The sequence below is a fragment of the Stenella coeruleoalba genome (assembly GCF_951394435.1).
Source record: "Stenella coeruleoalba genome assembly, chromosome: 2".
Classification (NCBI taxonomy): domain Eukaryota; kingdom Metazoa; phylum Chordata; class Mammalia; order Artiodactyla; family Delphinidae; genus Stenella; species Stenella coeruleoalba.
Genome location: NC_137147.1, coordinates 135350448 through 135376852, shown reverse-complemented (window position 1 = coordinate 135376852; position 26405 = coordinate 135350448). Strand labels below are relative to the sequence as shown.

Genomic DNA, 26405 nt, shown 5'->3' with positions numbered 1-26405 from the left:
GAGTTTTTCTAAGGAGAAATTTACTTTGTCCTAGAGATAGGTGATACTTTAAGATATGTTACCACTTAAGTAAAAGATGCAGAATGTTTGCTTTCTCAACATGGAGCTCTTTCTCCCACAGTTGTTTTCTGGCAAATACTAATATCTTTTTAATAGTAGTAGAAATCTCTGGGAATTTGGAAGACTTGCAGATTTAGTCCTAAGTAACATTTTCACTTCCCTTAGCCAGCAATAGCTCCCACTAGTTCTTTAAGGTTTTGCAGATGTGAATAAATAACCCCTGAAACTACTTCTTCCTAAAACTGTTTACTTACCTGTAGAATGACAAGATTGAGTCAGATGATTTCTAAGGCCTTTATTTTATTGCTCTAGAATTAATTTCCCAAAACTGGGAACTTCAAAAAATACCTTTTTAAAATGAGAAATAGTCATGTCTTTACATCTAGACCTGAAAATGTGCCTCTTAAAAACAAAAACAGGTGCTTGGGGGAATTCCCTGGCGGTCCAGTAGTTAGGACTCCCAGCTCTCACTGCTGAGGGCCCGGGTTCAATCCCTGGTCAAGGAACTAAATCCCACAAGACATGCAGAACAGCCAAAAAAAAAAAACAGCACAACAACAACAAAAAGCAGGTGCTTGGTTCTAAGTCTGAATAAACTGTAGGGGACCTTAAAAAATAAGTAAATGCCTCTTTTTTTTTTTATTATTGGAGGCTGACAATGGGTTTTTTTTTTTTTTTTCTCTTTGATTACAGATACTGTGAGAGTCGACGAAGGGTTTTGTTACAGCATGTGCATGAAGGCTATGAAAAAGATCTGTGGGAGTACATTGAGGACTGAGAATGGCCCTGCATAAAATGAACTCTGAAAACTTTATCGTCTAGAGTGCTCATGCAATTAAAACAAACAAAACAAAACAAATACAAACAAGGAGGCACTAAGCCTATTCTGACACCGCTGGTCTATAGTACCAGAATTCTGTTTTGTTAATGGAAAGTTTAAGTAAATTATATTGTAATAAAAAAAGGTAGATAAACCATTGTACAACAGTATTCTAGGCCGCCAACAAAAGTGTGACAGACACACTAAAAGCCCTCCAACTTTAACTTGTAACGTAGCTTCGTTCTCAAAGCTGACTCCTTTTTTTCATTTTCTTTTTCCTGAGTGTAGTACAGTTAAAATTTAAAATAGCTCTTTGACACTGCTTTTCATGTCCAAACCAGCCATTTTGTTGTACTTTGGTAAAGGACCTCTTCCCCTTCCTCCCCTGCACATACAGATACACCCAAACACGCAGACTGTCTCTTTCTCATACCCCAAGGTCATGAGTGAATGATTAGTTCCTTGTAAAGAAAATTCTTGGGGCGGGGAAGAGGGTAGGCAGAAAGAGGGGTTAAACAAACAAACAAAAAAAAACAAAAAAACTTTGTATATGACTTTTAAAACAAGAGGACAACACAGTATTTTTCAAAATTGTATATAGCGCATATGCATGGACAAAGCAAGCGTGGCACGTGTTTGCATAATGTTTAATTACAAAAAATATTTATTCTTTAAAAATCTTCAAGATTATGTCTTTTGCTGTGCATTTTCTTTCAGTTTGCTTTATCTTTCCAGGGTTGAGGGTTGGACTAAAAGGTGTGTTGGTTTAGCACCTCTGGAAGACCTATCTAGAGCTCTTTGATTTCCCTTTCCTGAGATTACTTTGCCCTCTCTGGTTTGATATGTTTGTTGCTAGCCATGGGCCTCATGCCCTGAATTCCCAGCTCCTGGTTGGGTATAGAGAAGTCAAGTGCTGACTAAATGCCATGGCCTGATAAGGGCTGCAACAGGGAGCTTTGCTGCTGCAATTCAAGAATCACCCAGTCCCTAACCTCATCCCTCTCCACGGCCTCATGCATCTACGTAAGCCTTTGTGTGCCCGTGTCATATAGCTGAAGGCTTCCTGTCACATCCAGAGGAAACATTTCAAAAAATTTTCCCCTTAATTGCTGCTTTGAGCCTTTTAAGATTTTAGTTATGGCTCTTCTCTCACCCCTTCTTTACGTTAGGGTGTCAGATAGAATGTTTTTCCTTTAAATATAAATAAATAGCCATTCACTTAGTTTCAGATTGTGAATTAAAAATGGCAGATACTGAAATTGCTTATGTGTGTTGCTGTGGGTTCAGTTTGAAGGCAAACACCCTAGAACTTGATATTCCCATCTAGTGCATTTAAATAGAAACCACTGTTTGCTTCTTTTCTATTGTCAGCAAATAGGAGAATTAATAACGTGTTTTAGCTGTGATGTCCATTTTTATGAAATTTCTACTAAGAGCTATGTTAAAAGTAAAGGGTGGTGGTGGTTTTATTAACTATGTATCTGTTTAGGCCATTCTTGCTGTGGTATTTTTCAACAGATTAGCATCCCTAAATCTGTCAGTTTTATACAGGAGTACAGAGTGAACTAGGCAACTAGATTGAGGTCTTAATACTAAATACCACTTGTGGCTGAAGGACCTCTTTGTCTTCCTCTAAATGTCTTGCGCCTAGGGAGTGTTTACCGTTTGTGAGGCAGCTTTGTCTGCTCTTGCATTGTACATCTTATTACATCATTGGGAAGTAGGTTCACTTTCCTCTGGCCTTTTGCCTAAGTTAGGCTTTGCTAAATCAACCCTACTTTTCCTTTTAGAAAAGGTTGTTACATGAGATGTACTTGCAACTATTCTTTTCCCATCAAAAATCAGTGAATGTTTGCTGAATATATTATGCTGCTTCCTTAAACCACTTGTTGCTTTAGGATCAACTTTACCTGTACCTTTTATCCTCCCTTCTCTTGCCACTTTAGGTGCAAATCTGAACTCAGTGTCTGCTTCTTCCGTATTCTCTTCTCCTCCCCTTTCCCTGTCAACCATTTGACTTTATTTTCAATGACTGCATCAATCTTAAAAGACATTTATCAAAACTAAGGATTTTTTTTTTTTAAAGAAAGCTTGAATAAGTTCCTTTCCCTGGTAACTTTGAAAAGCAGCCAGAGTTGCTATCTAGATATATGTGGTTCCATTAAAATGTTTTGTGTATGTGTGGTGTTTTTAAAAAACCTTACCAGTTAACTGCAGTATGTAAGTTTGAGTGTCATAAATCCTTTTTACATGCTCCCCTTACAACAGGTATCCAAAAACAATGTGTGCACTTCATAATATCAGCCCCCACCCATGGAGGAACAGCGCTTTTTAGAGCTGCTTTCTAGTTTCAGTGTTGGCATATTACCTGAGGGTATAGCAATTGTGGGTGCATTCCCTAATTTGTATGGATCAAGATGAATTGGCATTTTCCACTTCCAAGCTTTTAACAGCTGTCTCCATATTTGACAGAATTCCCTGAGTTAATTGCTTTCATTGTTAGTAACTTCAGTGACCCCAGCTGGGATAGGCAAGCCATATTGTATGACAGCTTCCCTGTTTCACCTACCTAAGTCTTTCTGTCAGAGGGCTCTCTTCATGGTCAGCACCAGGGTCTCCCTGTCTTCTTGAGGTTTCCTGAAAAGTGCATGCTTCATCTGAACAATTCATTGAGCAGTAGATGGACTTTAAATTATTTACAATAAAATGTCGATCCAAAGCGCAGGATACAAACCACAGTGGTAAAATTGAGTAGTATATAATAACATCAGACTCTAAATTCTGTGTAATCTGCTGCGACCCAGATTGTATATGTTTTATGTGTGTTTAAATAAATACATTAAATACACAGGTGTATACATACACACAAATATAACAGATCCAAGACTGACTGACTTGATTTGAAATGGTTGAATCTGCAGTGTACAATGTGGATCAACCATGATTAGGAACTGAAATTTAGTATAAGAGAGAAAAGGACTTGATGTAACAAAATCTTTTAGCTACAAATCCCAGTATAGAGCACTTGGGGGATGGGAGGGGGCGGGTTGGTGAGACAATCAGATCGGTAAATTGATTAAATGCTCCTAACCCTGTAATTTTGTGCATAGAGCACCCTGTGCTGTGGAAATAACTGTTCTTAGATTTTCATTGTAACTGGACTGTTCAGGTTGCCCAGAGGGAAAGAACATTCCTAATTCTAATAAAATAAACTTTTATTTTGTTATTCCATTAGTTACTTATGTTTATTTTTATAGTTAAAAAAAAAGACGGTGGCCTAACAGTCACCTGTATTATGTGCCTTATTCACTGTTCCTACTTAACATGAAATGTCAAGGTTTGGTTCAGTTTCTTTTCAGGGAACTGTGAATGAGACTATCCCCAACAATTATCTTGGTTAATGAAGCCTTCAGAGCATTTTCTGGAAGACTTCCAATTTCTGTGTCTTGAACATTGAATTTAGATTGCTATTCATGTTGTAACAGTGATATTAAATGCTCAGTAGATGTTTGTCAATTTATAAAGATAAAATATTTAAAAAGTCATTCTCATGCTTAAAACTGCTTCACATTACTTCCACTTAGCTCACTTTTAGAAGCTGATATCTCCCATAGGAATGGAGGGAGAGTTGTCTTAAAGAAGGTCCCAAAGTTGAGATCTTTGTTATTGATATTCTAGCCAAGTCCAGATTTTAGGACAATTTAATTTGGTCTTATTTGGATCTGTAATTATGAGAGTTCATTTATCACTTGTATCTTCAAAGCACTTTAACTTGTATCGTTGTCTAAAGCAAGTGGGGTAGAAATCACTCTGTTTTATAAAAGAAGGTAAGGCTCAACAAGGTTAAGTAACTTGCCCAAGATTTCACAATTTCTCCTGTCTGGGACTCAAGTTTTCTTCTATCTGATGAACATCATACTACCTCTTTGTATCATATTTTCTTAATCTGGTCTCAGAATGACCTAGCATTCGATACCAAGAAAGGTGGTTCTTATCTACGGTGTTGTACTTTTAAACCACATCAAAGACTATAAATGCCTGTCACTGCTCCTGTTAGAGGAATGCTGTGTACTATCTCTGATCTTCAATTTGCTGTTGCAGACTTTGCAACTAATGTGGCTCTTTGTTTTGCCTCATCAGATCAGCCATGGATAGAAGAATAGCTCTTCCCATCTTGGTGATTAGGACAGGCATCATGAGAAGACTGTGTGATAGTTGACAGTAAACAGTTCAGCGTCATTTGATTTGATAAACAGGGGCCAAGAAATTTGCAGTTGTAGGTCTAGTTATTTCAAATGAATTTCCAATGTGAAGAAGTTTGGATAGTCTATTGGAACTTGTTACAGAAGTTGTTTTGTAACTGAAAATGCCCAGAATAGCTCATTTCCATTTGTTTCTCAGCATTTCTTCTTGGAACTGGATGACCTATGGGACTTTCAGAAGATAAGTAGTGAGCGTTAGGGGGAAATCTTGGCTCCTTCAGAAACAGGAAAAAGTGTGAACCCCTCATATTTTTTTCAGATTTCTTTGGGGATAAAGTTGGTGTATTTCTGGTTTATTTTAAGGAATTTGTTTCTCCACTTAATTACCCAAGATGAAATAGCTGAGTCAAATGCTCAACTGGAAGTAATCAAATAGTGCCTGCTGCAGGAGCGGAGGCAACTGTGGTTGATGTTTCTCTAAGCAATAGCATTTAGGCTGGGGAAAATAATACAAGATTCTTTTGAAAAGCAGTTTTCAGACTACGATTAAACTATAGATATGCTTGTTTAGGGCCATTTTCAGAGTAGGAGCCAATTGGTATATAAGTCAGTCACACATTGATAGCTAGCAGCTCTAACAATGCCAAAAGCACAACTTTACTACCACAGTAATCCAGGGGTTTCAAGTAATACCAAGAGTCTCAAACTCAGATGTCTACAAGAACTAGGTAAATATTTTAATAGACTACCCTGGGCCAAGTGGACTCTCAGAGGAGCCTGTGAAATACACTTTACGTGGATTCTCTCAATTTTGAAATGGTCATTAAAATATTCTTAAATGTGGCTCAAAGAACTGCACATGGGCCTTGTCATTTTCCAACTTGTGTTCCAATTTAATGTCCATTTTACACATTGAAATCACTGAGAAACTTCAAAAGTACAAACCAAAAAACACTATGCTTGAGTCCCACCCCATAGAAATTGTGATTTATTTGCTTTGGGTTGTGTACTGATCATCAATAATTTTTAAAGTCCTATCCCCATCCCCAACCCTGATGATTGTGCAGTGCAGTCTGAGACCTGTAGGCAAGGTTGAGACCATTGATCTAGATACCTACATAGTTTCAAAGAGGAATGTAGTTGAGCACTCTAGTCATAAGGGACAATAGGACGTGGGGCGAATTTACAAGCTCAGGAAAGGGCCACACTGTAGGCCCTAGCTGAATGGGTTTTGTGGAATGGTGCCTCCTCGGGTATAGTGTAAAGCGCCCAATTTGTTTCTTTGTTGGTGTTTTGCTAAGTGGTCCACCTTGGAGAAAATAAAATTCACAAAACTAAAAGAACTGTAGAACCGATAAGCTCAGTAGAATATTCACGTCAACTGGCAATATATTTTCTTATCAAGGGAGAGAGCCCTATCTGGAAGTAAATTAGTGTAGAGTCTGAGCAAGTTGTTGAGTGGTTAAGCTATCTGTTTCAAGTCAATGCACAATTCCATTTAATCACTTAAATTCAGAGCACTTGAAAGTCACAAGTTTCTTGCTGTCACTTTCATTCTTTTGATGAACTTGTATGTTAAAAGACAGTGGATTTTCCTATTTTTATTCCCAGTGTAGTTGGCATAGTAGAAAGAATATCAGTATTTCTCAGCCATAATTTTCCCTTTGTAAAATGGGGATACTAATAGGAGCTATAATTTGTTGAGTGCTTCTTGCCAGATGCCTTACTTATGTTATTTGTATCTTCTAAGCAGCCCTAAAACAAAGTAGGCATTGCTATCCTATTTTATAAATGAGAAGAAAGGTGTATAGACTTATTAACTCGAACTTAACAGTTTATGGCAGCATTGTGCTTGTCCAATTTCATGTGTTCATTCTATCATGTTATATTGTCTTTTATAGGAATATTGTGAGGGTCAAAGAAAATTAATGGGAAAACAAATCCTAGTTACAAATAATGAGCTTACTAGTACTAACTTAGGCAAAAAATAAGGATACAGAGCTGTCTCATAGACTCCCAAAGGCAGAATGAGATCAGATCCAGGAACTAGAAAGCCATTTTGGACTCCTAAACTGGCATTGTCTGCAGTCTGTACATCCACATCATTCTAAAGTCGTCTGCTTTTCCTATCAGCCACACCCATAGCTCTAGGTGTTACATGTTAGCTGTCCCAGACACATGTAGACAACCAGACAGAGCCATGGAACAAGATCATTGGTACAAATGTGGCTTTGGGGGGTTACCCCTGTGGATTGGGAGGCAAATTTTGGAGATCATGGCTCACTGGCTGTACATCACAGGTGTCCTTGACAATACCAAAATGCCCTGAAAGTTTTCTTTTTTTGCGGTACGCGGGCCTCTCACTGTTGTGGCCTCTCCCGATGCGGAGCACAGGCTCCGGACGCGCAGGCTCAGCAGCCATGGCTCACGGGCCCAGCCGCTTCGCGGCATGTGGGATCTTCCCGGATCGGGGCACGAACCCGTGTCCCCTGCATCGGCAGGCGGACTCTCAACGACTGCGCCACCAGGGAAGCCCCGAAAGTGTTCTTTTTTAAATAAATGTAAAGAGTTTGTATATAATAGATAATTATGGCTAACTTATTTAGTGTTTACTAAATGCTTCATGGCCATCTTTTTAAAATTGCAAATCATATGAGATAGTTGCCATCTCCATTTTATAAATAAGAAAATAAAAGCGCAAAGAAGGTGGGTTATTTCTTTGAGGTCATCCTTTTGTAAGTGGCAAAATGAAGATTCAAGCCTAAGTTCCTTCTGTCAGCACCCATGGTGTTGGGCACTGTTCTAGGCACTGGAGGTACAGCAGTGAACAAAGGGGTCTGTTTGTCTGAAGCATTTAATTCTGATTCTACATAGAGATTCAGTGGGTTGCCCAGGGTCACCCAACCAGTTAATGGCAGATCTGCAGGCACATTTGGACCACTACACTAAATTCTTTTCACTACTATAGCTGCTTCTCAAACAACCTTGCCAAAAGTATCTGCTAAAATTACATAGACTAGTTAGGGGACTTCCAACCTCAGGAGACTCAATGACTAATTCTTATTTTTGGCTCCTCTCTGTTCAAAACATGTCTTTGTTGTTAACCTCAGATACTCTACTAAGAAGGACCCAAAGTATGCCTTTTTCTTCTCCCTCACATTTCAGAACCACCCTGGCATTTTAATGAGAGCTTAAAAAAGCAAGTCTCATATTTCCAAACCCTTTCTAGAAGGCAATCTTGCCGATATTGAGCTGATGATGTGGCTTCCTGTGCACAAAATAACATTTCCTGATTCGGTGTTTTATTTAGCACCTGTATATCCCTCCTCACTACTCCACCTGTATAAAAGTTTGTTTTTTAATTTTCAAGCTGCCTGCTTTTTGCCACGGAGTATTCAGGTTTCTTTCAGAGTGAGAATTTGGAAGGTGATGATAGAAATGAATTCTCTATTGTAGATAGGTAATTCTCCAGAAAGCTGTCTAGGATGAAAACTTGCTTCTCTAGATTTTAGATTTCCTTCTGATGGTTAAAATTGGTTTCTGTGTGGCTAACAACAAAGCAGTGCCCTAGGAACCACTTCAGTGTATGTTAAATGATGATTTCTTAGAATTGTGAATCAGGGCTTTTGCAGTGAGGATCTGGTTCTCTGGAATCAGTTGGCCAAGTTGGGATTCCTAAGGAGTGAGCAAACACACTGTCCTGAGTTTTCTGAGGGACCCTATCCAAAAACATCACTACTTATTGAATTTCCCACCTTCCTCTCACAGGGGGACTCCCTGTGTGTACTCCCACCTCTGCAGGTCACATCATTTTCTCAAAGGGAGTGCCGTGTAAAATGATAACCGGAATTCATGGAGCATCTCTTATGGGTCTACTTAGGCAGTAGACATTCTGATAGAATGCTCTAGAATTGTAAGTTCTTGCACCTGCTCTCAAGTCATTTATAACCTAATTGCTGGTCTTCCTGGTATGAACAAAGTTGTTGGTTTGTTAATAAATTCCTACCGTATGACCCTGACTTGTGGTTCATTTCTACATAACCTGGGCAAATACTATAATGTTATCTAACAAAGGAGGAAGCATGATCTGAGTGTCCACCTGCTTTGGATAGGAAATAAATTTGTATCCAAAATCCTGTGACTGGTTTAGAGCATTGTAAATGTCATGGCAGCAAATACCAGAGAATGGTTTTTATGAAGAATAATAGTGTTCTACATGCCTTTGAAGAATTAATTTTTACTCCATTGTTTTGACTACCTTGCAATAGGGTAAGTTAAGTATTAATACCATCAATTCATGTTAAAATCACATTAGTATAAGTCAGTGCCTTAAAATGGTCAAATGGTTGCTCACTAATCAATGGAAATGAACTGTTGGTTCCACAGAATTGCTTCACAGATTCTAAATGCTACTTCTTAGGGGCACTGGATTGTGTGCCCTTTAAGATAAATTCTATAATCAAGGCCTAGCCCTGAACAGATTAGAGCCCAAAGATCGTACTGAGGAGAACAAATCAGATAGGTCAGTAAAGGGTCGGGGACAGATGCTCCTGGAGTAGGTATCCTCAACTCACCTTTATTTTAAGTTGATATATAGAAATCAGTGTTATTATAAAATGCACACACGTTGTGTTCAGATTGATGTTTCAGCGATTGTATACCTCTGTGAGATAACCACCCAAAGGAAGATATAGTTACCATTAACCCAGAAAGTTCCCTTGTGCATCTTTCAAATCATCCCTGCCCCCCTCCCTACTCCAATGATCATTTGCTGATTTTTCTCACTGAAGATTTATTTTGCCTGCTTTTGGACTTTATATAACTGAATCATATAATATGTACTCTTACATCTGGCTTCTTTCATTTATAATGCTTTAAAGACTCATCCATATTGTTGTATGTATTGATAAATTATTCTTTATTGCTAAGTAGTATTTCATTCCTATAAATGTACTACAATTTGTTTATCCATTCTCCTACTGATGGACTTTTAGGTGGTTTCATTTGGGGCAATTATGAATAAGGATATTATATATATATTCTTAAGTTATATTTTTTTGTTTTGTGGGTACATGTTTTTTCTCTTGGATAAATACCTAAGAGTAGAAAATTGCTGAGTCATATGATAACTTTTTAAGAAACTGCCTTCCTGTTTTCTGAAGTGATTTATCATCTTTTACTCTTATCAGTGATGTATGGGAGTTTCAGTTGCTTCATATTATCAGTGTTTTTTATATTAGCCATTTTAGTGGGTATGAAATAACTATGATTTTAATTTACATTGCATTTCCCTGATGATTAGTGATGTTGAGCACTTTTCATATGCTTGTTTTACATTTTTATATCTTTCATGAAATGTCTTTCATGTCTTTTCCCATTTTAAAATTGAATTGTCTTTTTATTTTGGTTTTTCTGTGAATTCTGGATACAGTCCTTTGATGGGTATATGTGCTGTGATTTTTTTTTTGTAGACTATGGTTTGTTCACTTACTGGGATCTTTTGATGAACAGAAATTTTTATTTTGATAAAGTCCACCATATCAAGTTTTTCTTTTATGATTTTATGACCCCCAAGCTCACAAAGAATGTATTTTCTTCTAGAAGTTTTATGGTTTGGGGTTTTATGGCTATCTGTGATCTATCTCACTGGTTTTAGGTTTTAAATCTATGGTTTGGAGTTTTACATTTAAGTTTATGATCCATCTCCAGTTAATTATTTGTACAGAACGAGGTTTATTTCAACATAGATACCCAGTTGTTCCAGCAACATTTGTTTAAAAAGATTTTCCTTCACCCATTAGATCGACTTGGCATCTTGGTTGAAAATCAACTGACCATATGGGTCTGTAGTTATTTCTAGATTCTCTATTCTGTTTCCCACAGAATACTTCATTTTCCACAATACTTCATTATTATTTCTGTTCATGTTTTCCAGCAAGTCTAGGGTTCCATGTGTTATAAATTCCCTTTAATCTAAAGAACTTTCTTTTTAACATTTGTTCTATTGCAGTTTTTCTGAAGATGAATTCTCTCAGCTTTTCTCTGTCAGAGAATATCTTTATTTTTCAGGGGTATTTTAGTTGAATATTAAATTCTATGTTGACCTTTTATCTCTTCTTTTAGTATTTTAAAGTCATTTATTTGTCCTCAGGTCTCATTTGTTTCTGGTAAGAAATCATCATTTTTATGTGTCTCCCTGTCCATAATGTGATTCTCCCCCATGGTTACATCTGCTCTTTATCTTTGGTTTTCAGCAGATCGACTATGATATGTCTAGGTATGTTTTTCTTTGTATGGAGTTTACTGAACCTCCTGTATCTGTTGCTGTCTTTCATTAATATTGGGTATTTCTTGGCTTTTATGTCTTCAAATATTTCTTCTGTTCCATACTCTCCCACCTTGCCTCTCCTTCTGAGACTCCAATTACACCTATATTAGATGATTTGATATTATCCTACGGATCTCAGATGATTTCCCCCCATTCTTTTCTCTTTTTGTTTTTAGTTTGAATACTTTCCATTTAGCTGTCAAGTACCCTGATGCTTTTCTCTTAAACCTATCTGATGAAATCATTCTGATACTGTATTTTTTATTTCTAGCATTTCATTATGTTTGTATAGTTATCATGTTTCTGCTTCAATTTTCCATTTTTTTATGTATGTTGTCCACATTTTCCACTAGAGTTTTTAAAGCATTTTCATCATAGTTATTTCAAAAACCCTATCTATTGATTGTAATATTTTAGCCTCCACTAGATTTTTAAGCATTTTACTTTCAGCCAGAGTTATTTTAAAGATCCCACTGTTAATTCAACATCTGGGTCATTTCTCATTCTGCTTCTCTTGAACCTTTCCTCTGTTACCATGGATCTTATTTTCTTGCTTTTGCACATGTCTTGTATATTTGATTGTATGCTGGACGTTTTGTATAAAAAACAGGAGAGACTGAAGTAAGTATTAACTTCAAATTGGGGCATGCCCATTTTTCTTTCAGCCATTTGAGTAATGGCTCAGTCAATCTGATGTATATTTGACCTAGATCTGGGCACTATTGCAGCCTTAGTTTGATTCAGTTCACCCTGACTTTGCTTCGTAGCTAAGGTGTCAGCTGCCTCACTCTCAGCCTTCAAGAGTATATGTGGTGGATTTCTCAGCATTCCTGCTTTGCCTCCTCATTTTAAGGTTATCTTGCAAAGATAACCTTAAAATGTTAGTTAGTGGAAAGTCTCCACTTACCTCAAGGGAAGGAGTAATCTGTCTCAACTTTTCTATTATACACACCCTCTTCCCACTTTTGGTTACTACCTTCCTGTACTTTTTAAGATCCAAGAGGTAAGATTGGTGGGTGGGTGCAGGTTTTCTCTGTGGATTTGGGTCCTCTAGATTCTAATGTCATGCCAGCCTCAATGAGACCGACATTTTTGTTAATTTTCCACTGGCTTCTCTTTATTCCCCTATGGTGGAGCAGCCATGTATCTCTTCTCTCCTATGAAGGACTTAGCATTTTCTGGAGGTTAGTTCACTTAGGGTTTCTTTATGTCCTTAGCTTTCTAATGAGTTAAAAATATTTTTGATTTTCTAGCTAATCTAGCCTTTGTTTGCTAGGGTGGGAGATATATTCTCCTGTGGTTTTCTACATCCAAATGAGAAGTGAATTCTAGGAATGGGAGTTTAAAAAAAGTTTCATTTACATATTTTAAAAATAATTTTTAAAATTATATATACGTGGATAATAAAATGTTAAATTTTATAGAGTGGTGAACAATGAAAAGCGAATTACCTTCCCATTATAGGTTCCCAAGTCCTCTCTACTCCCTCTACAGAGACAAACATCATTACCAGTTTCTTGATTGTTTCTCAAAATTCTGTATACAAAAAGTGTGCATATCTTCCCCCCCTTATTTTTTTTAATACAAATAGAACCATACTATATCTTCTATACTTTGTTTTTCTCATTTAACTATTTCACCATCTTGAAGTCCTTTACAGACTGCATAATATGTCTTCGTATGGATGTACTGTGGTTTATTTGAACAGTCCCTGGTGATGGACATTTGGGTTGTTAACAGTTTGTTTGTTTTTTTCTCACAAACATTGCAGTATATATGCCTTTGCCCACATTTGTGGTTGAGTATCTGTAGTATCAGGAATGGGCATATTTAAAATGCTTCACGAAGGCCCCTGGAGCTTCATATTAATTCACAGTGTTTCTCAAGGTGTTGGCTGGGCTCTCAGCAGTTGGTGGTATGGGTTTGGGGAAGACTGGATACTGCAAGAGACTCATGAGGTGCTGGAGAGTTGCCTGGCAGGTGGCGTCAGAACAAAGCTGGCTATAGACCCTACCAGAGTAGGAGTGACATATTAAAATATTTAAGACGTAGAAACTCAACTGTAATTCCTTCTTTATACATATATTGGGGATGTTAAAAAGTTACTGATGTCAGATTGCTCTCTTGCCTCCTCAGCCCCCACCATGGGGTAAAAAAGATAAATACCATTTTCTTTGGAATGTCTTACCCAGCTATATGACTTGAATGATCCTGATAAACAAGATTACATCCAAGGAGGTTTTCTAAGGGGAATGAAGACTTATACAAGAAGTCTTATACAAGAAACTTATACAAGAAATATTATCTATGTGATTCTGGGATCTTCCTGTGAAGATGTTATGTTTTTTGAGATTTTTTTCTAATTACCTACCTAATTAGCACATTAAGTTTGGTTGTTGACATCTGAGAAACCAACGTGCTTTCTCATGAAAAAGACCCTTGCACAGAAAGTGCTCTTTTTTCTAAGATCTGGGGTCAAAGGAGAGATTTTTAAGCATATAATAATGGCTTCTACTTATTTAATAACATAGGCACAAGAAATGTCATTTACTTCTCACAGGACCCCTTTCAGGGAGATTTTATATATTAGGAAGTATGCTCATGAGCTTTCTACCAACATCATCTTCCCTAAGGCTCCCCATCTCAGTAACTGACTATACTATTCACTCAGTTGCTTTTAAAGTTAGAAATGTAGTAATCTTTCTGTGACATCTATATCCCTTTCCTTCATTCTCCCATATCCAATTCTATACCTTAGGAAATTTGTTTTACCTCCTAAAATTCGTGAGAATCCATTCACTTTTTCTCCTTTTCCCATCACTAGTCCAAGTGAACTGTTTTATCATTTCATCTGCAGTATCCTTTTAGTCACCCCTAGGTTATCAATTCTTGTCCCCCACTCAATTCATTCTCCACTCATTAGCTAACATGAACACATTAATCCATTTAACATGAATTAAATGTTAATTTTGACTATGTCACTCCTTGCCCAAAACTCTCTAGTGCCTTTCCAATGTCCTTAGAATAAAATCCCTCGCATGGCCTCTGTGGATCTGCACCACTAGTCTCTCCTACCTCTCCACCTATTGCAACCAACTCTTTTCCCCTTCCTCTTTCCAGCCATGCTGGTCTTTCTGTGCTGCAAACTGGCCAAGCTTCTTCCATCCTCAGGGCCTTTGCACAAGCTTTTCCTTTGCCTTAGAATTTTTCCCCAGCCTGCCCACTTCCTCATCCCCCTTCCCCAAGCTAATGCCTTATCCTTTAGGTCTCATTTTAAACATATCTTACCCAGGGAAACTTCCCTGTCCAAACAAGTCTAGATTGGATCTCCCTGTTATTATTTGCTTTTACTACTCTGTATTTTTCCTCAGCATTTATCACAATTCTAATTATATAGTTATGTTGTTCTTTTAATTTTCTCTGTTATTGGAATAGGTAATACATCCATTTCATACAAAATTCAAATTGTAACAGGGTATAGAGTTTCTTCCCTTCCCCGTCCCTCTGCTACCCAGTTTTCTTCCTTACAAGTAACTACTTTTAGCATTTTGAATATCCTTTCAGAGATTTGGAGTATATAAGCAATTATGTACATAAGTTTCATCTTTATTTTTGCCTTCTCTTATTAACACAGATCCTATGTACATTTTTCTGCACTTTGTTTTTACCTGTTAATATATCTTGGCAATTCTTCTATATCGCTATGTAAATGGTTTCTTTTTCATGTACCATACAGTATGGGCTTATCATTATTTCTTTAACCTTAATTATTGGGCATTTAGGTTGTTTTCAGGCTTTGGTTATTACGAACAATGCTGCATTGAATAACTTTGTATTTAAAGTCATTTTCCACATTTATACCTATAGAATATATTCCTAGAATTAAAATAAAGAAGTTAAAGGTTATGTGCATTTTAAATTTGGGTAGTAATTTCCAAACTGCTGTCAATGGAGGTTGTACCAGTTCACATTCCCTCTAGCCACAGATGAAGAATGCATGTTTACTCACAACTCAATGAAAATTTTTGTTCTCTGACAATGTAAGAGGTGGAAAATATCTCTTGGAAACTTTAATTTGCATGTTTTCTCTTCCTTGCAAAGTTATATTTTCGTATGTTCAAGAGGCATTTGTATTTCTTCTTTAGTGAACTGTTTCTTCATAAACTTTGCTTACGTTATTTAATGTGTGACTTCCTCGCTACACTCGAAGGTCAGGGATCCCGCGTATTTCGCTCGTCGCATAGCTCCTGGTACTGGAATGAATGAAGCTCAAAGAAATGACTGGCTCACGTCATGCAGTAGTCACATACGGAACTCATGTTTGACTCGAAAGCCCACGTATTTCCACGATCACCCAGTGGAAAGACTGAGCATTTAATTCACCACAGCAGGGGCTAGAAAGGTAATGTAAAAACGGCTGAAGTGTGCTGGGAAGAGAGGACTGTGGCAAAAAGGCCAACAAATGCCTAACTACAGTAGCAGCTGTTTTCAGATCTATTTTACCGCCAAGCAGGAATGCAGGCCCATTGTCGGATATTTATTTATTCCGAGGCCGGATTTCTGGCTTTCTTGCGAGATCTCCTGGTTTTTAAGTATTTCCAGTCAAAACAAGACTGCCTTCAAATGCAGCCCACCAGCAGCGGATTTGCAAACTCTAGCGTAAACAGAAGTGGGAGGCTGATGAGGCGGTTAATACCTTAGTTGGACAAACAGCCGAGAAACAGGGAATTTTTATGTAAGGCGAGAATGAGGTTCTCCGCCGTAGGGTTTGGGTTTGGGGGCCGGGACTCCGGAAAGACGCTGGAAATAAATGCTGGGTGGCATCAAAGCAGAGCAGGGCCAGGCGACGGGAGGGCGCGCCGCCGTCCCAGTTGTGGCTGGCCACTCCACCCAGCGCTGTTGGGGGTTTCTCAAGCAGCGTCCACACAAAGGTGTAGGGCGGTAGGGGCTGGCCGGGATAAAGGGGACGACTGGCTGCGCATTCCCTCACCGGCTCCTTTAGAGCCAAGTGGACCGCAGGAAAGCACCCAACCCTTTCCCCGCTTCCAGAAGACCCTCCCCTCCCAGGCAAAGCTTTCCGCTCGGCGATCTACTTCTTTCCCTACTCAGGCCCCTCCCCACTTCCCCAATCCTACGACTTCCGTTTGCCTGGTTTTTTGGGAAACCGCCGACTTCCGGCCTCGCAGCGGCGGGCGGAGCAAAGATGGCTGAGCAAAGACTCGAGATGGTGAGCGTTGAGGTTCTGCTTGGTGTCCCGGCTGCCAGGCGGGGTTGGGCAGGGCCGGGCGGAGCGGAGAGGGGGGCTGGCGGTAGGCCTGTGTCCCACGCAGCTGCCGCTGGGGAAATGCGTGGCCGGGGCTGGAGCGCCTCGGGGTGGCCGGGGCAACACGGTTCGACTCCCGGGAACTGCTCCGTCTGGGGCCCTGCTGAGTTCTTTGCAGCTCTGGGCCTGTGCTAGGACTGGGGTATTTCTTGGGGTGCTCTAGGATATTTTCATCGGAAATGGCTCTTTCCCTAGCTCCGTGTTTTCTGTCTCATGAGGTTTGGAAAGAAAGCACTACCGCCCGTGCAGAGTCAGTTTCTGTTAATCCCCTGGATTAGGCATTGAATGAGACAAATCCTGGAAGCTTTCAGCGTCAGTACCTTCTGCGGATGGGGCGAGAGCATGTTTTCGCAAGTTTAGGAATTCACCTGGCCTGAGTTAGTTGTTGATTTAAACTCCACAGAACTGCTAATACAGAGTAACTCAGGTGAATTCGGGATGACCCAGTAGTAGTTAATTTTGAGGCGTAAATTCATAATTGGATCTAATTTCTATAAATTTCCAAGTGTGAAACCGTGTCTACCTTGTTTTAATATTGAATTTCAGAGCATGTTCTGCGCGTTTATTAGAATGACTTTAGTTATTTATTCGGGATTTATTGCCCTTTGAAAACCCCCCTGGAAAACTTAGGAGACAAAATAGCAGCCTTTAACAGACTGTTTTATAACTTAGTTTTGGCTGCTAGGGAGCAAGGCCAGTATTACCTTGTCAGGGGGCCTGTTTGTTTTTTCTAGTCTCTCTTCATTTGCAGCGAAATCAAATTATTATAGTGTAATTAGAAAACTCTGAATACAGACCAGGAGGAGGCCCAAAGCAAAGTTTTTAAGCTACGAATTAAAAAAAATTAAAAGCATGATTAATGTTTCTAGAGTTTAGACATTGAAAACATACTAAAGAAAATACTTCAGCTACATAGTCTTAAATGTAAGGTATAAGGGTAACATGACATTGTTGCAAATATAGCTTATCCTCTAGTCCTCACTGCAGGTATAGGTAGGTGTTCATGAACGGAATAGGAACGTGATGGCAGAATTGTTCTATACTTTTGAATCCCTGGTAGTGTATTAAAGAGGATGACGTTTTTGTTCTTTTTTAAAATTTATTTTTGGCTGCGTTGGGTCTTCATTGCTGCATGCAGGCTTTCTCTAGTTGCGGTGAGCAGGGTCTACACATCCTTGCGGTGTGCGGGCTTCTCATTGTGGTGGCTTCTCTTGTTGCGGAGCTCGTGCTCTGAGCCCGTGGGTTTCAGTAGTTGTGGCTCATGGGCTCTAGGGCACAGGCTCAGTAGTTGTGGCGCACGGTCTTAGTTGCTTCGCGGCATGTGGGATCTTCCTGGACCAGGGATCGAACCCGTGTCCCCTGCATTGGCAGGTGGATTCTTCTTTTTTTTTTTTTTTTTTTTTTTATTTATTTTTGGCTGTGTTGGGTCTTTGTTGCTGCACGCAGGCTTTCTCTAGTTGCGGTGAGCGGGGGCTACTCTTCGTTTTGTTGCACGGGCTTGTCATTGCAGTGGCTTCTCGTTGCGGAGCATGGGTTCTAGGCGTGCGGGCTTCAGTAGTTGTGGCACGCAGGCTCAATAGTTGTGGCTCGCGAGCTCTAGAGCGCAGGCTCAGTAGTTGTGGCGCAAGGGCTTAGTTGCTCCGCGGCATGTCGGATCTTCCCGGACCAGGGCTCGAACCCGTATACCCTGCATTGACAGGCGGATTCTTAACCACTGTGCCACCAGGGAAGCCTAACAGGCGGGTTCTTAATAACCGTGCCACCAGCGAAGTCCAGCTTTTTTTTTTGATATGACTTTAGCACTTCAGCTGCAAGTTAACAAATCATTTCCATTATTATCAAGTTTAATGCTAGCAGTGTTATATTTATAGTAACTCATCTTTCAGGTTACCACTGCATGGAAATTTGAAATTTATTCTTTTTGGAAGTGATATGGCATCTTGTAATAGAATTAAAAGGACTTCGCAGTGCCACTCCTAGACCTGTATCCCATTGAAATAAAAGCAAAACATAAGCACCCAGTCCAAGGTACTCATTGCAGTACTGTTTATAATGGCAAAAAGCTGGAAACAAAGTGAATGCCCATTAGTAGGGTAATGGATGACTTCTGATATGCCCACACTGAGGAATAGTATGCAGCCATTAAAAAGAATGTTAGAACTATATACGTCGATGTGGAGAGATTTCCATGGTTTACATTTAAATAAAAGCTAGTTGTGGAGTGGGGTGTTAAAAAAAAGAAAGTTCAACTTGGCTTTATTCAGTGATTCACAAATCAGTCAGCATCCAGTCTAGCAGATAGAAAGGAGCTCTGAGGAGCTGTACAAAATAGAATACTTTTATAGGCAACAAGGAGCAGGAACAAGGAAGTTACAGACAAAAAGTGCCTTGGTTATTGCAAGGTCACTTTCCTTTAGGGGTTAGCAGAGGTTTATCAGTCATTTTATATAACTAGGGCTGATCAGATGACTCCTGATTGACTGGTTTAAAATTCCATTTCTGGGAGAGCTGAAACTGTAATTAAGTCTCCGTTTGGTGACATGAGGCTTAGCAAATATGATTCCATGTTGGGCCTGTTGTCTTGTTTTTAACAAGGGTATATTTTGTTATCTGTTTGTGACACAAAGGAAAAACATGTAGATCTATATATATGGATATACATAGATGTGGATGAGAGAAGACTAAAAGACTTAAAACTCAGAGAATTTTGAACAAATTCATAAGTAAAAATCTAAGAATTCTGCAGCAAAGGCCTTGAGACTAGGAGACATCCCAACAAAATGGAGTAAAACTAGTTCAAGGTGGGACACACAGAAATTCTAATATGCTACCAAACTACTGAGGATTATTACCTATTCCTTAGGAAAACTAGGGACTGATATTTATGTTTTATTTAAGAATATGTAATAAATAGTTTAGAGATCTTAAAAAAACAAGCAAATAATTCTGGTTTCTATGCTTTATACTTATAAACATTTTTATAACTCCCTAATTACAATTTTTTGGTGTATTTGTATAAATACCCATCAATCTTCCTGTAAATTAAAAGATTAAACCTTTCAGAACAGAAAGCAAAAATTACTACTGCACTAGTTGATTTGGCTCAGATATAGTGCCTAGCACATATCAAGTGCTACATGGATATTTGTTAGATGAATAAATCATCACAGAATACTTAAAAATGAAAGAACCAAAAAAAGTAAAGAACTTATTCTATATATATCCCAGTTATGAATGAGATTGAGTGGGCTAATAGAATCCTTTGTATCTCAGAATGTCCTGGAAGATCTTTTGAGAAAGAGACTCATCAAAAAATTATAATTTATTTTAATTCTGCTTTGTGCAGAAGAAAGCATTGCTGACTCATGAAAATGCTTTTTGACCCTTTAAGATTCTTACTTTTCCCCAAAGTAAAAAAAAAATCCCAGTTAGATTAAAAAAAAAAAAAGGGTTCTTTTGCATTATAAAAATAGCTGAGGGACTTCCTTGGTGGTCCAGTGGCTAAGACTCTGCGCTTGCAATGCAGGGGGCCCAGGTTGGATCCCTGATAAGGGAACTAGATCCCGCATGCCATAGCTAAAAGATTCTACTTGCTGCAACTGAAGATCCCGCATGCAGCAACGAAAATCCCACATGCCACAACTAAGACCTGGTGCAGCCAAATAAATAAATAAATATTAGAAAAAACAGCTTTGTTGAGGTATAATACACATACCATAAAATTTACCTATTTTAAGTATGCAGTTTGGTCAGCTTTAGTAAATTTTTATAGTTGAACAATTGTCACCATGATCCAGTTACATCTGTCTGTCAGTCCAGAAAGTTCCCTTGTAACCACTTGCAGCCAATCTCTAATCCTAACCCCAGCCCATGGCTGATCTGCTTTCTGTCTGCGTAGTTTTGCCTTTTCTACAGTTTCATGTAATGGAATCACTTAGTATGTGTTTTAAGGTTCATTCATATTGTTGTATTTAGCAGTAGTTTGTAACTTTTTATTTCTAAGCAGAATTCCACTATATGGAATTCCACTATATGAACATACACATTTTGTTTATCCACAAACTGATGGACATTTGAATTGTTTCCTGTTTTTGGTTATTTGAATAATGTCACTATTGTTACTGGCATGCAAATCTTTGCATGCATATGTTTTCATTTCTCTAGGAGAGTAATTGCTGGGTTGTATGGTAAATTTATGTTTTTAAAAAAAACCTGCTAAACTGTTTTCTAAAGTGGCTATACTCTACCGTTTTACATTCCCATGAGCAGTGTATGAGGGATTCAGTTTTTCCACACCCTTGTCATCACTTGGTATTGTCAGTCTTTTTGATTTTAGCCATTCTAGTGGATGTGTAGTAGTGGTTATTGTGATTTTAATTTGTATCTCCCTAATGAATAATGATATTCAATATTTTTTAATGTGCTTATGCATCTATATCTCTTTGAAGTGTCTCTACAGATCTTTTGCCCATTTAAAAATGGGTTATTTCTTTTATTATTAAGATTTCTGTATATGTTAAATCAAGGTAATAAAATAGCTAAAAGAACAAATTATGTATTCTCTTTTATTTTGAGGATTTTTTGGTTGCTATGAAATATATCATACTTCTAAAAGAATGAATAAAAGGTTATTTGTAAGTTTTAAAGAACAATGCTGTTGACCTAGGAACAACATGGGGATTAAGGGCACTGATCCTCTGCACAGTTGAAAATCTAAGTAAAACTTACAGTGGCCCTCCCTATCCCCAGTTCCCTTGCATCTGTGGATTCAACCAACCTTGGAATATGTAGCACTGTAGTATTTACTATTGAATAAAATCCGTATATAAGTGGACCTTCAAGGTTCAAACCCCTGTTGTTCAAGCATCAACTCTATAATGAAAACTTGTGTTCCTACCTCACATGTTAAGAAATGAGTCATTAAAAATAACTTTGGGGCTTACCTGGTGGCACAGTGGTTAAGAATCCACCTGCCAGTGCAGGGGACATGGGTTTGAGCCCTGGTCCAGGAAGATCCCACATGCCGCAGAGCAACTAAGCCTGTGCGCCACAACTACTGAGCCTGCACTCTAGAGCCCGCAAGCCACAACTACTGAAGCCCGCGTGCCTAGAGCACGTGCTTCGCAACCAGAGAAGCCACTGCAGTGAGAAGCCCGGGCACCGCAACAAAGAGTAGTCCCCACTCACCGCAACTAGAGAAAGCCTGCACACAGCAATGAAGACCCAATGCAGCCAAAAATAAATAAATACATAAAAAACACAAAACAAAAAAACCTTTGAAACCTAAATGTCTCCCCTACCTCATTTTCCTCCTCCGTCAAAAATGATCTCTTTCCTCAATTTTATGTTAATTATTCTTTTGGTTTTCTTTTTAAAAAATTTTTTATTCAGGGCTTCCCTGGTGGTGCAGTGGTTGCGAGTCCGCCTGCCAATGCAGGGGACGCGGGTTCTTGCCCCGGTCTGGGAGGATCCCACATGCCGCGGAGCAGCTGGACCCGTGAGCCATGGCTGCTGAGCCTGCGCATCCGGAGCCTGTGCTCCGCAACGGGAGAGGCCACAGCAGTGAGAGGCCCGCATACCGCAAAAAAAAATTTTATTCATTTATTTATTTATTATTATTTTTTGGCTGCACCGGGTCTTAGTTGTGGCATGCGGGATCTTCATTGTGGCATGCGTACTTCTTAGTTGCAGCATGTGTGTGGGATCTAGTTCCCCAACCAGGGATCGAACCTGGGCACCCTGCATTGTAAGTGCAGAGTCTTACCCACTGGGCCACCAGGGAAGTCCCTCTTTTGGTTTTCTTTATAGCTTTTATCATACTTAATACCCTTAAACAATGTATTGATTTAAAAAAATTAATGTTTTGTTTTTTTCATTTTTTAATGCTGTGAAGTATCTCATTATAGGGAAATGCTACAATATGTCCATTCTATTAGATAGAGATTTGAGTTATTTCTGATTTTTTTCCAGCTTTAGCGAGGTATAATTGACAAATAAAGTTAGTGTACAACATGAGGATTTTATAAACACACACACAGTGAAAGGATTCCCACCACTGAGTTAATTAAATACACTCATCACCTCACATGTATAACTATTTTGTGTGTGAGAACAGTTAAATTCTATATTCTTAAATTTCAAATATACAGTACAATGTTATCAACTATAGTCACCATGTTATACATTAGATCCTTAGACCACATTCATCCTTAACCCTGGCAAGCACTTTTCTACTCTCTGTTTCTGTAAGTTCAACTTTTTTTTTCCTTCTGGTTTTTAATTTAAAAAAAAGAATGCTGCTATGAACAGGGCCAGGACTAGGGTAAGGCAACTGAAGCGCTTAGGGTGCAAAATTTAAGGAGTAAGAGTATCTCAGACCTGGCTATGAACACTCATATATGTCTCCTGATCTAAGAATTTCCCCAGGGTATTCCTCGAAGTGGATTGCTGGTTTCTGGGCTACGTACATCTTCAACTTTATAACTTATGGGAGGTTCTGCGGTGATTGTAACAATTTATGCTTCTACCACCAGCTCCTGTTGCTCCTTGATATAGCTTTAAATTTTGTCAACATGGTGGATATGAAATGAGGTCTTAATGTGATAGTAATTTACATTTCCCTGATTAGTAATTAGGCAGAGCATCACTGGTTGTTTCCATTTCCTTTTCTGTGCAATGCCTGGTTCTTATGTTTTGCTTATTTTTCTACCTCATTATTTGTTTTTCTTATTGATTTATAGTTATTTATAGTTGTGGGCTGTTAATTCTTTGTCATTTTTTGGTTTTGTTTTGTATTGCAAATATCTTCTCTTAGTCTTCTGTCTTTATTTCTTCTTTGGAACAGAAGTTATTATTATTATTATTATTATTATTATTTTGGCTGAGCTGCGCAGCTTATGGGGTCTTAGTTCCCCAACCAGGGGTTGAACCCAGGGACACTGGCAGTGAAAGCACCAAGTCCTAACCACTGGACTGCCAGGGAAGTCCCCAGAAGTTATTAATTTTAATGTAGTTGAATGTTTAGATCTTTTCTTAATTGGTTTGTGCTTTTATATCTTGTTGGAAGTAATCCTTCCCTACCTTATGTATTTTTTAACATCTTTATTGAAGTATAATTGCTTTACAATGGTGTGTTAGTTTCTGCTTTACAACAAAGTGAATCAGCTATACATATACATATATCCCCATATCTCCTCCCTCTTGCGTCTCCCTCCCACCCTCCCTACCCCACCCCTCTAGGTGGTCACAAAGCACCGAGCTGATATCCCTGTGCTATGTGGCTGCTTCGCATTAGCTATTTTACATTTGGTAGTGTATATATGTCCATGCCACTCTCTCACTTCGTCCCAGCTTACCCTTCCCCCTCCCTGTGTTCTCAGGTCCATTCTATACATCTGTGTCTTTATTCCTGTCCTGACCCTATGTTCTTCAGAAACATTTTTTTTTCTTTTTTAGATTCCATATATATGTGTTAGTATACGGTATTTGTTTTTCTCTTTCTGACTTACTGCACTCTGTATGACAGACTCTAAGTCCATCCACCTTACTACAAATAACTCAATTTTGTTTCTTTTTATGGCTGAGTAATATTCCATTGTATATATGTGCCACATCTTCTTTATCCATTCATCTGTCGATGCACACTTAGGTTGCTTCCATGTCCTGGCGATTGTAAATAGTGCTGCAATGAACATTGTGGTACGTGCCTCTTTTTGAATTATGGTTTTCTTAGGGTATATGCCCAGTAGTGGGATATGCTGTATGGTAGTTCTGTTTTTAGTTTTTTAAGGAACCTTCATACTGTTCTCCATAGTGGCTGTATCAGTTTACATTCCCACCAACAGTGCAAGAGGGTTCCCTTTTCTCCACACCCTCTCCAGCATTTATTGTTTGTAGATTTTTTGATGATGGCCATTCTGACTGGTGTGAAGTGATTCCTCATTGTAGTTTTGATTTGCATTTCTATAATGATTAGTGATGTTGAGCATCCTTTCATGTGTTTGTTGGCAATCTGTATATCTTCTTTGGAGAAATGTCTGTTTAGGTCTTCTGCGCATTTTTGGATTGGGTCGTTTGTTTTTTTGATATTGATGTGCATGAGCTGCTTGTATATTTTAGAGATTAATCCTTTGTCAGTTGCTTCGTTTGCAAATATTTTCTCCCATTCTGAGGGTTGTCTTTTCGTCTTGCTTAAGGTTTCCTTTGCTGTGCAAAAGCTTTTAAGTTTCATTAGGTCCCATTTGTTTATTTTTGTTTTTATTTCCATTTCTCTAGGAGGTGAGTCAAAAAGGATCTTTGTGTGATTTATGTCATAGAGTGTTCTGCCTATGTTTTCCTTTAAGAGTTTTATAGTGTCTGGCCTTATATTTAGGTCTTTAATCCATTTTGAGTTTATTTTTGTGTATGGTGTTAGGGAGTGTTCTAATTTCATTCTTTTACATGTAGTTGTCCAGTTTCTCAGCACCACTTATTGAAGAGACTGTCTTTTCTCCATTTTATATTCTTGCCTCCTTTATCAAAAATAAGGTGACCATATGTGCGTGGGTTTATCTCTGGGCTTTCTGTCCTGTTCCATTGATCTATATTTCTATTTTTGTGCTAGTACCATACAGTCTTGATTACTGTAGCTTTGTAGTATAGTCTGAAGCCCAGGAGTCTGATTCCTCCAGCTCCTTTTTTCTTTCTCAAGATTGCTTTGGCTATTCGGGGTCTTTTGTGTTTCTATACAAATTGTGAAATTTTTTTTTATACGGTACGTGGGCCTCTCACTGTTGTGGCCTCTCCCGGCTCCAGATGCGCAGGCTCAGCGGCCATGGCTCATGGGCCCAGGCGCTCCGCGGCATGTGGGATCTTCCCGGACTGGGGCACGAACCCATGTTCCCTGCATCGGCAGGCGGACTCTCAACCACTGCGCCACCAGGGAAGCCCCAAATTGAAATTTTTTGTTCTAGTTCTGTGAAAAATGCCATTGGTGGTTTGTTAAGGATTGCATTGAATCTGTAGATTGCTTTGGGTAGTTTAGTCATTTTCACTATGTTGATTCTTCCAATCCAAGAACATGGTATATCTCTCCATCTGTTGGTATTATCTTTAATTTCTTTCATCAGTGTCTTATAGTTATCTGCATACAGGTCTTTTGTCTCCTTAGGTAGATTTATTCCTAGGTATTTTATTCTTTTTGTTGCAGTGGTAAATGGGAGTGTTTCCTTAACTTCTCTTTCAGATTTTTCATCATTAGTGTGTGGGAGTGCAAGAGATTTCTGTGCATTAATTTTGTATCTTGCTACTTTACCAAATTCATTGATTAGCTCTAGTAGTTTTCTGGTAGCATCTTTAGGATTCTCTATGTATAGTGTATTTTTTAAAGTTTTTAAAATTTGCTCTTTCCATTTTAATATTCAGTCTATTTTAATTTGTTTTCATTTTCCTGATGAAGGTTTTTTTCTTGAAGTCTATTTTGTCTCAGTGCTAATACTGCTACTTTTTCTTTTTGCTTCTGTTTTCCTGCTGTATCTGTTCTCATCCTTTTACTTTGTTTTCCTTTGACCGTATGTTTTAGATGTTTCTTTATACAGATAGCACATATCTAGATTTAAAAAAAATCCATTCTTATAATCTTTCAACCAGAGAATTTCATTTTTTCTCCTTCTTTTCTTACTTTAATCTTCCTTA

The 26405-nt window shown here is 38.5% G+C and overlaps 2 protein-coding genes across 3 annotated transcripts in view; both read left to right on the top strand.

Moving 5' to 3' along the window:
• Window positions 1-13045, top strand: part of ARIH1 (ariadne RBR E3 ubiquitin protein ligase 1) — a 130297-nt gene extending 117252 nt beyond the window's left edge. Inside the window, exon 14 of the mRNA XM_079912267.1 lies at window positions 754-13045. Within this exon, the coding sequence (XP_079768393.1) occupies window positions 754-838 (85 nt within the window). The 3' untranslated portion in view covers window positions 839-13045. The remainder of the gene's footprint in view (window positions 1-753) is intronic.
• Window positions 13046-15187: 2142 nt separating this feature from the next.
• BBS4 (Bardet-Biedl syndrome 4) overlaps window positions 15188-26405 on the top strand; it is a 72934-nt gene continuing 61716 nt past the window's right edge. Inside the window, exon 1 of one of the 2 annotated variants that reach the window (XM_079907526.1) lies at window positions 15188-16637. In XM_079907526.1, the coding sequence (XP_079763652.1) occupies window positions 16614-16637 (24 nt within the window). In that variant the 5' untranslated portion in view covers window positions 15188-16613. The remainder of the gene's footprint in view (window positions 16638-26405) is intronic. The other variant, XM_079907528.1, reaches the window with a different exon arrangement.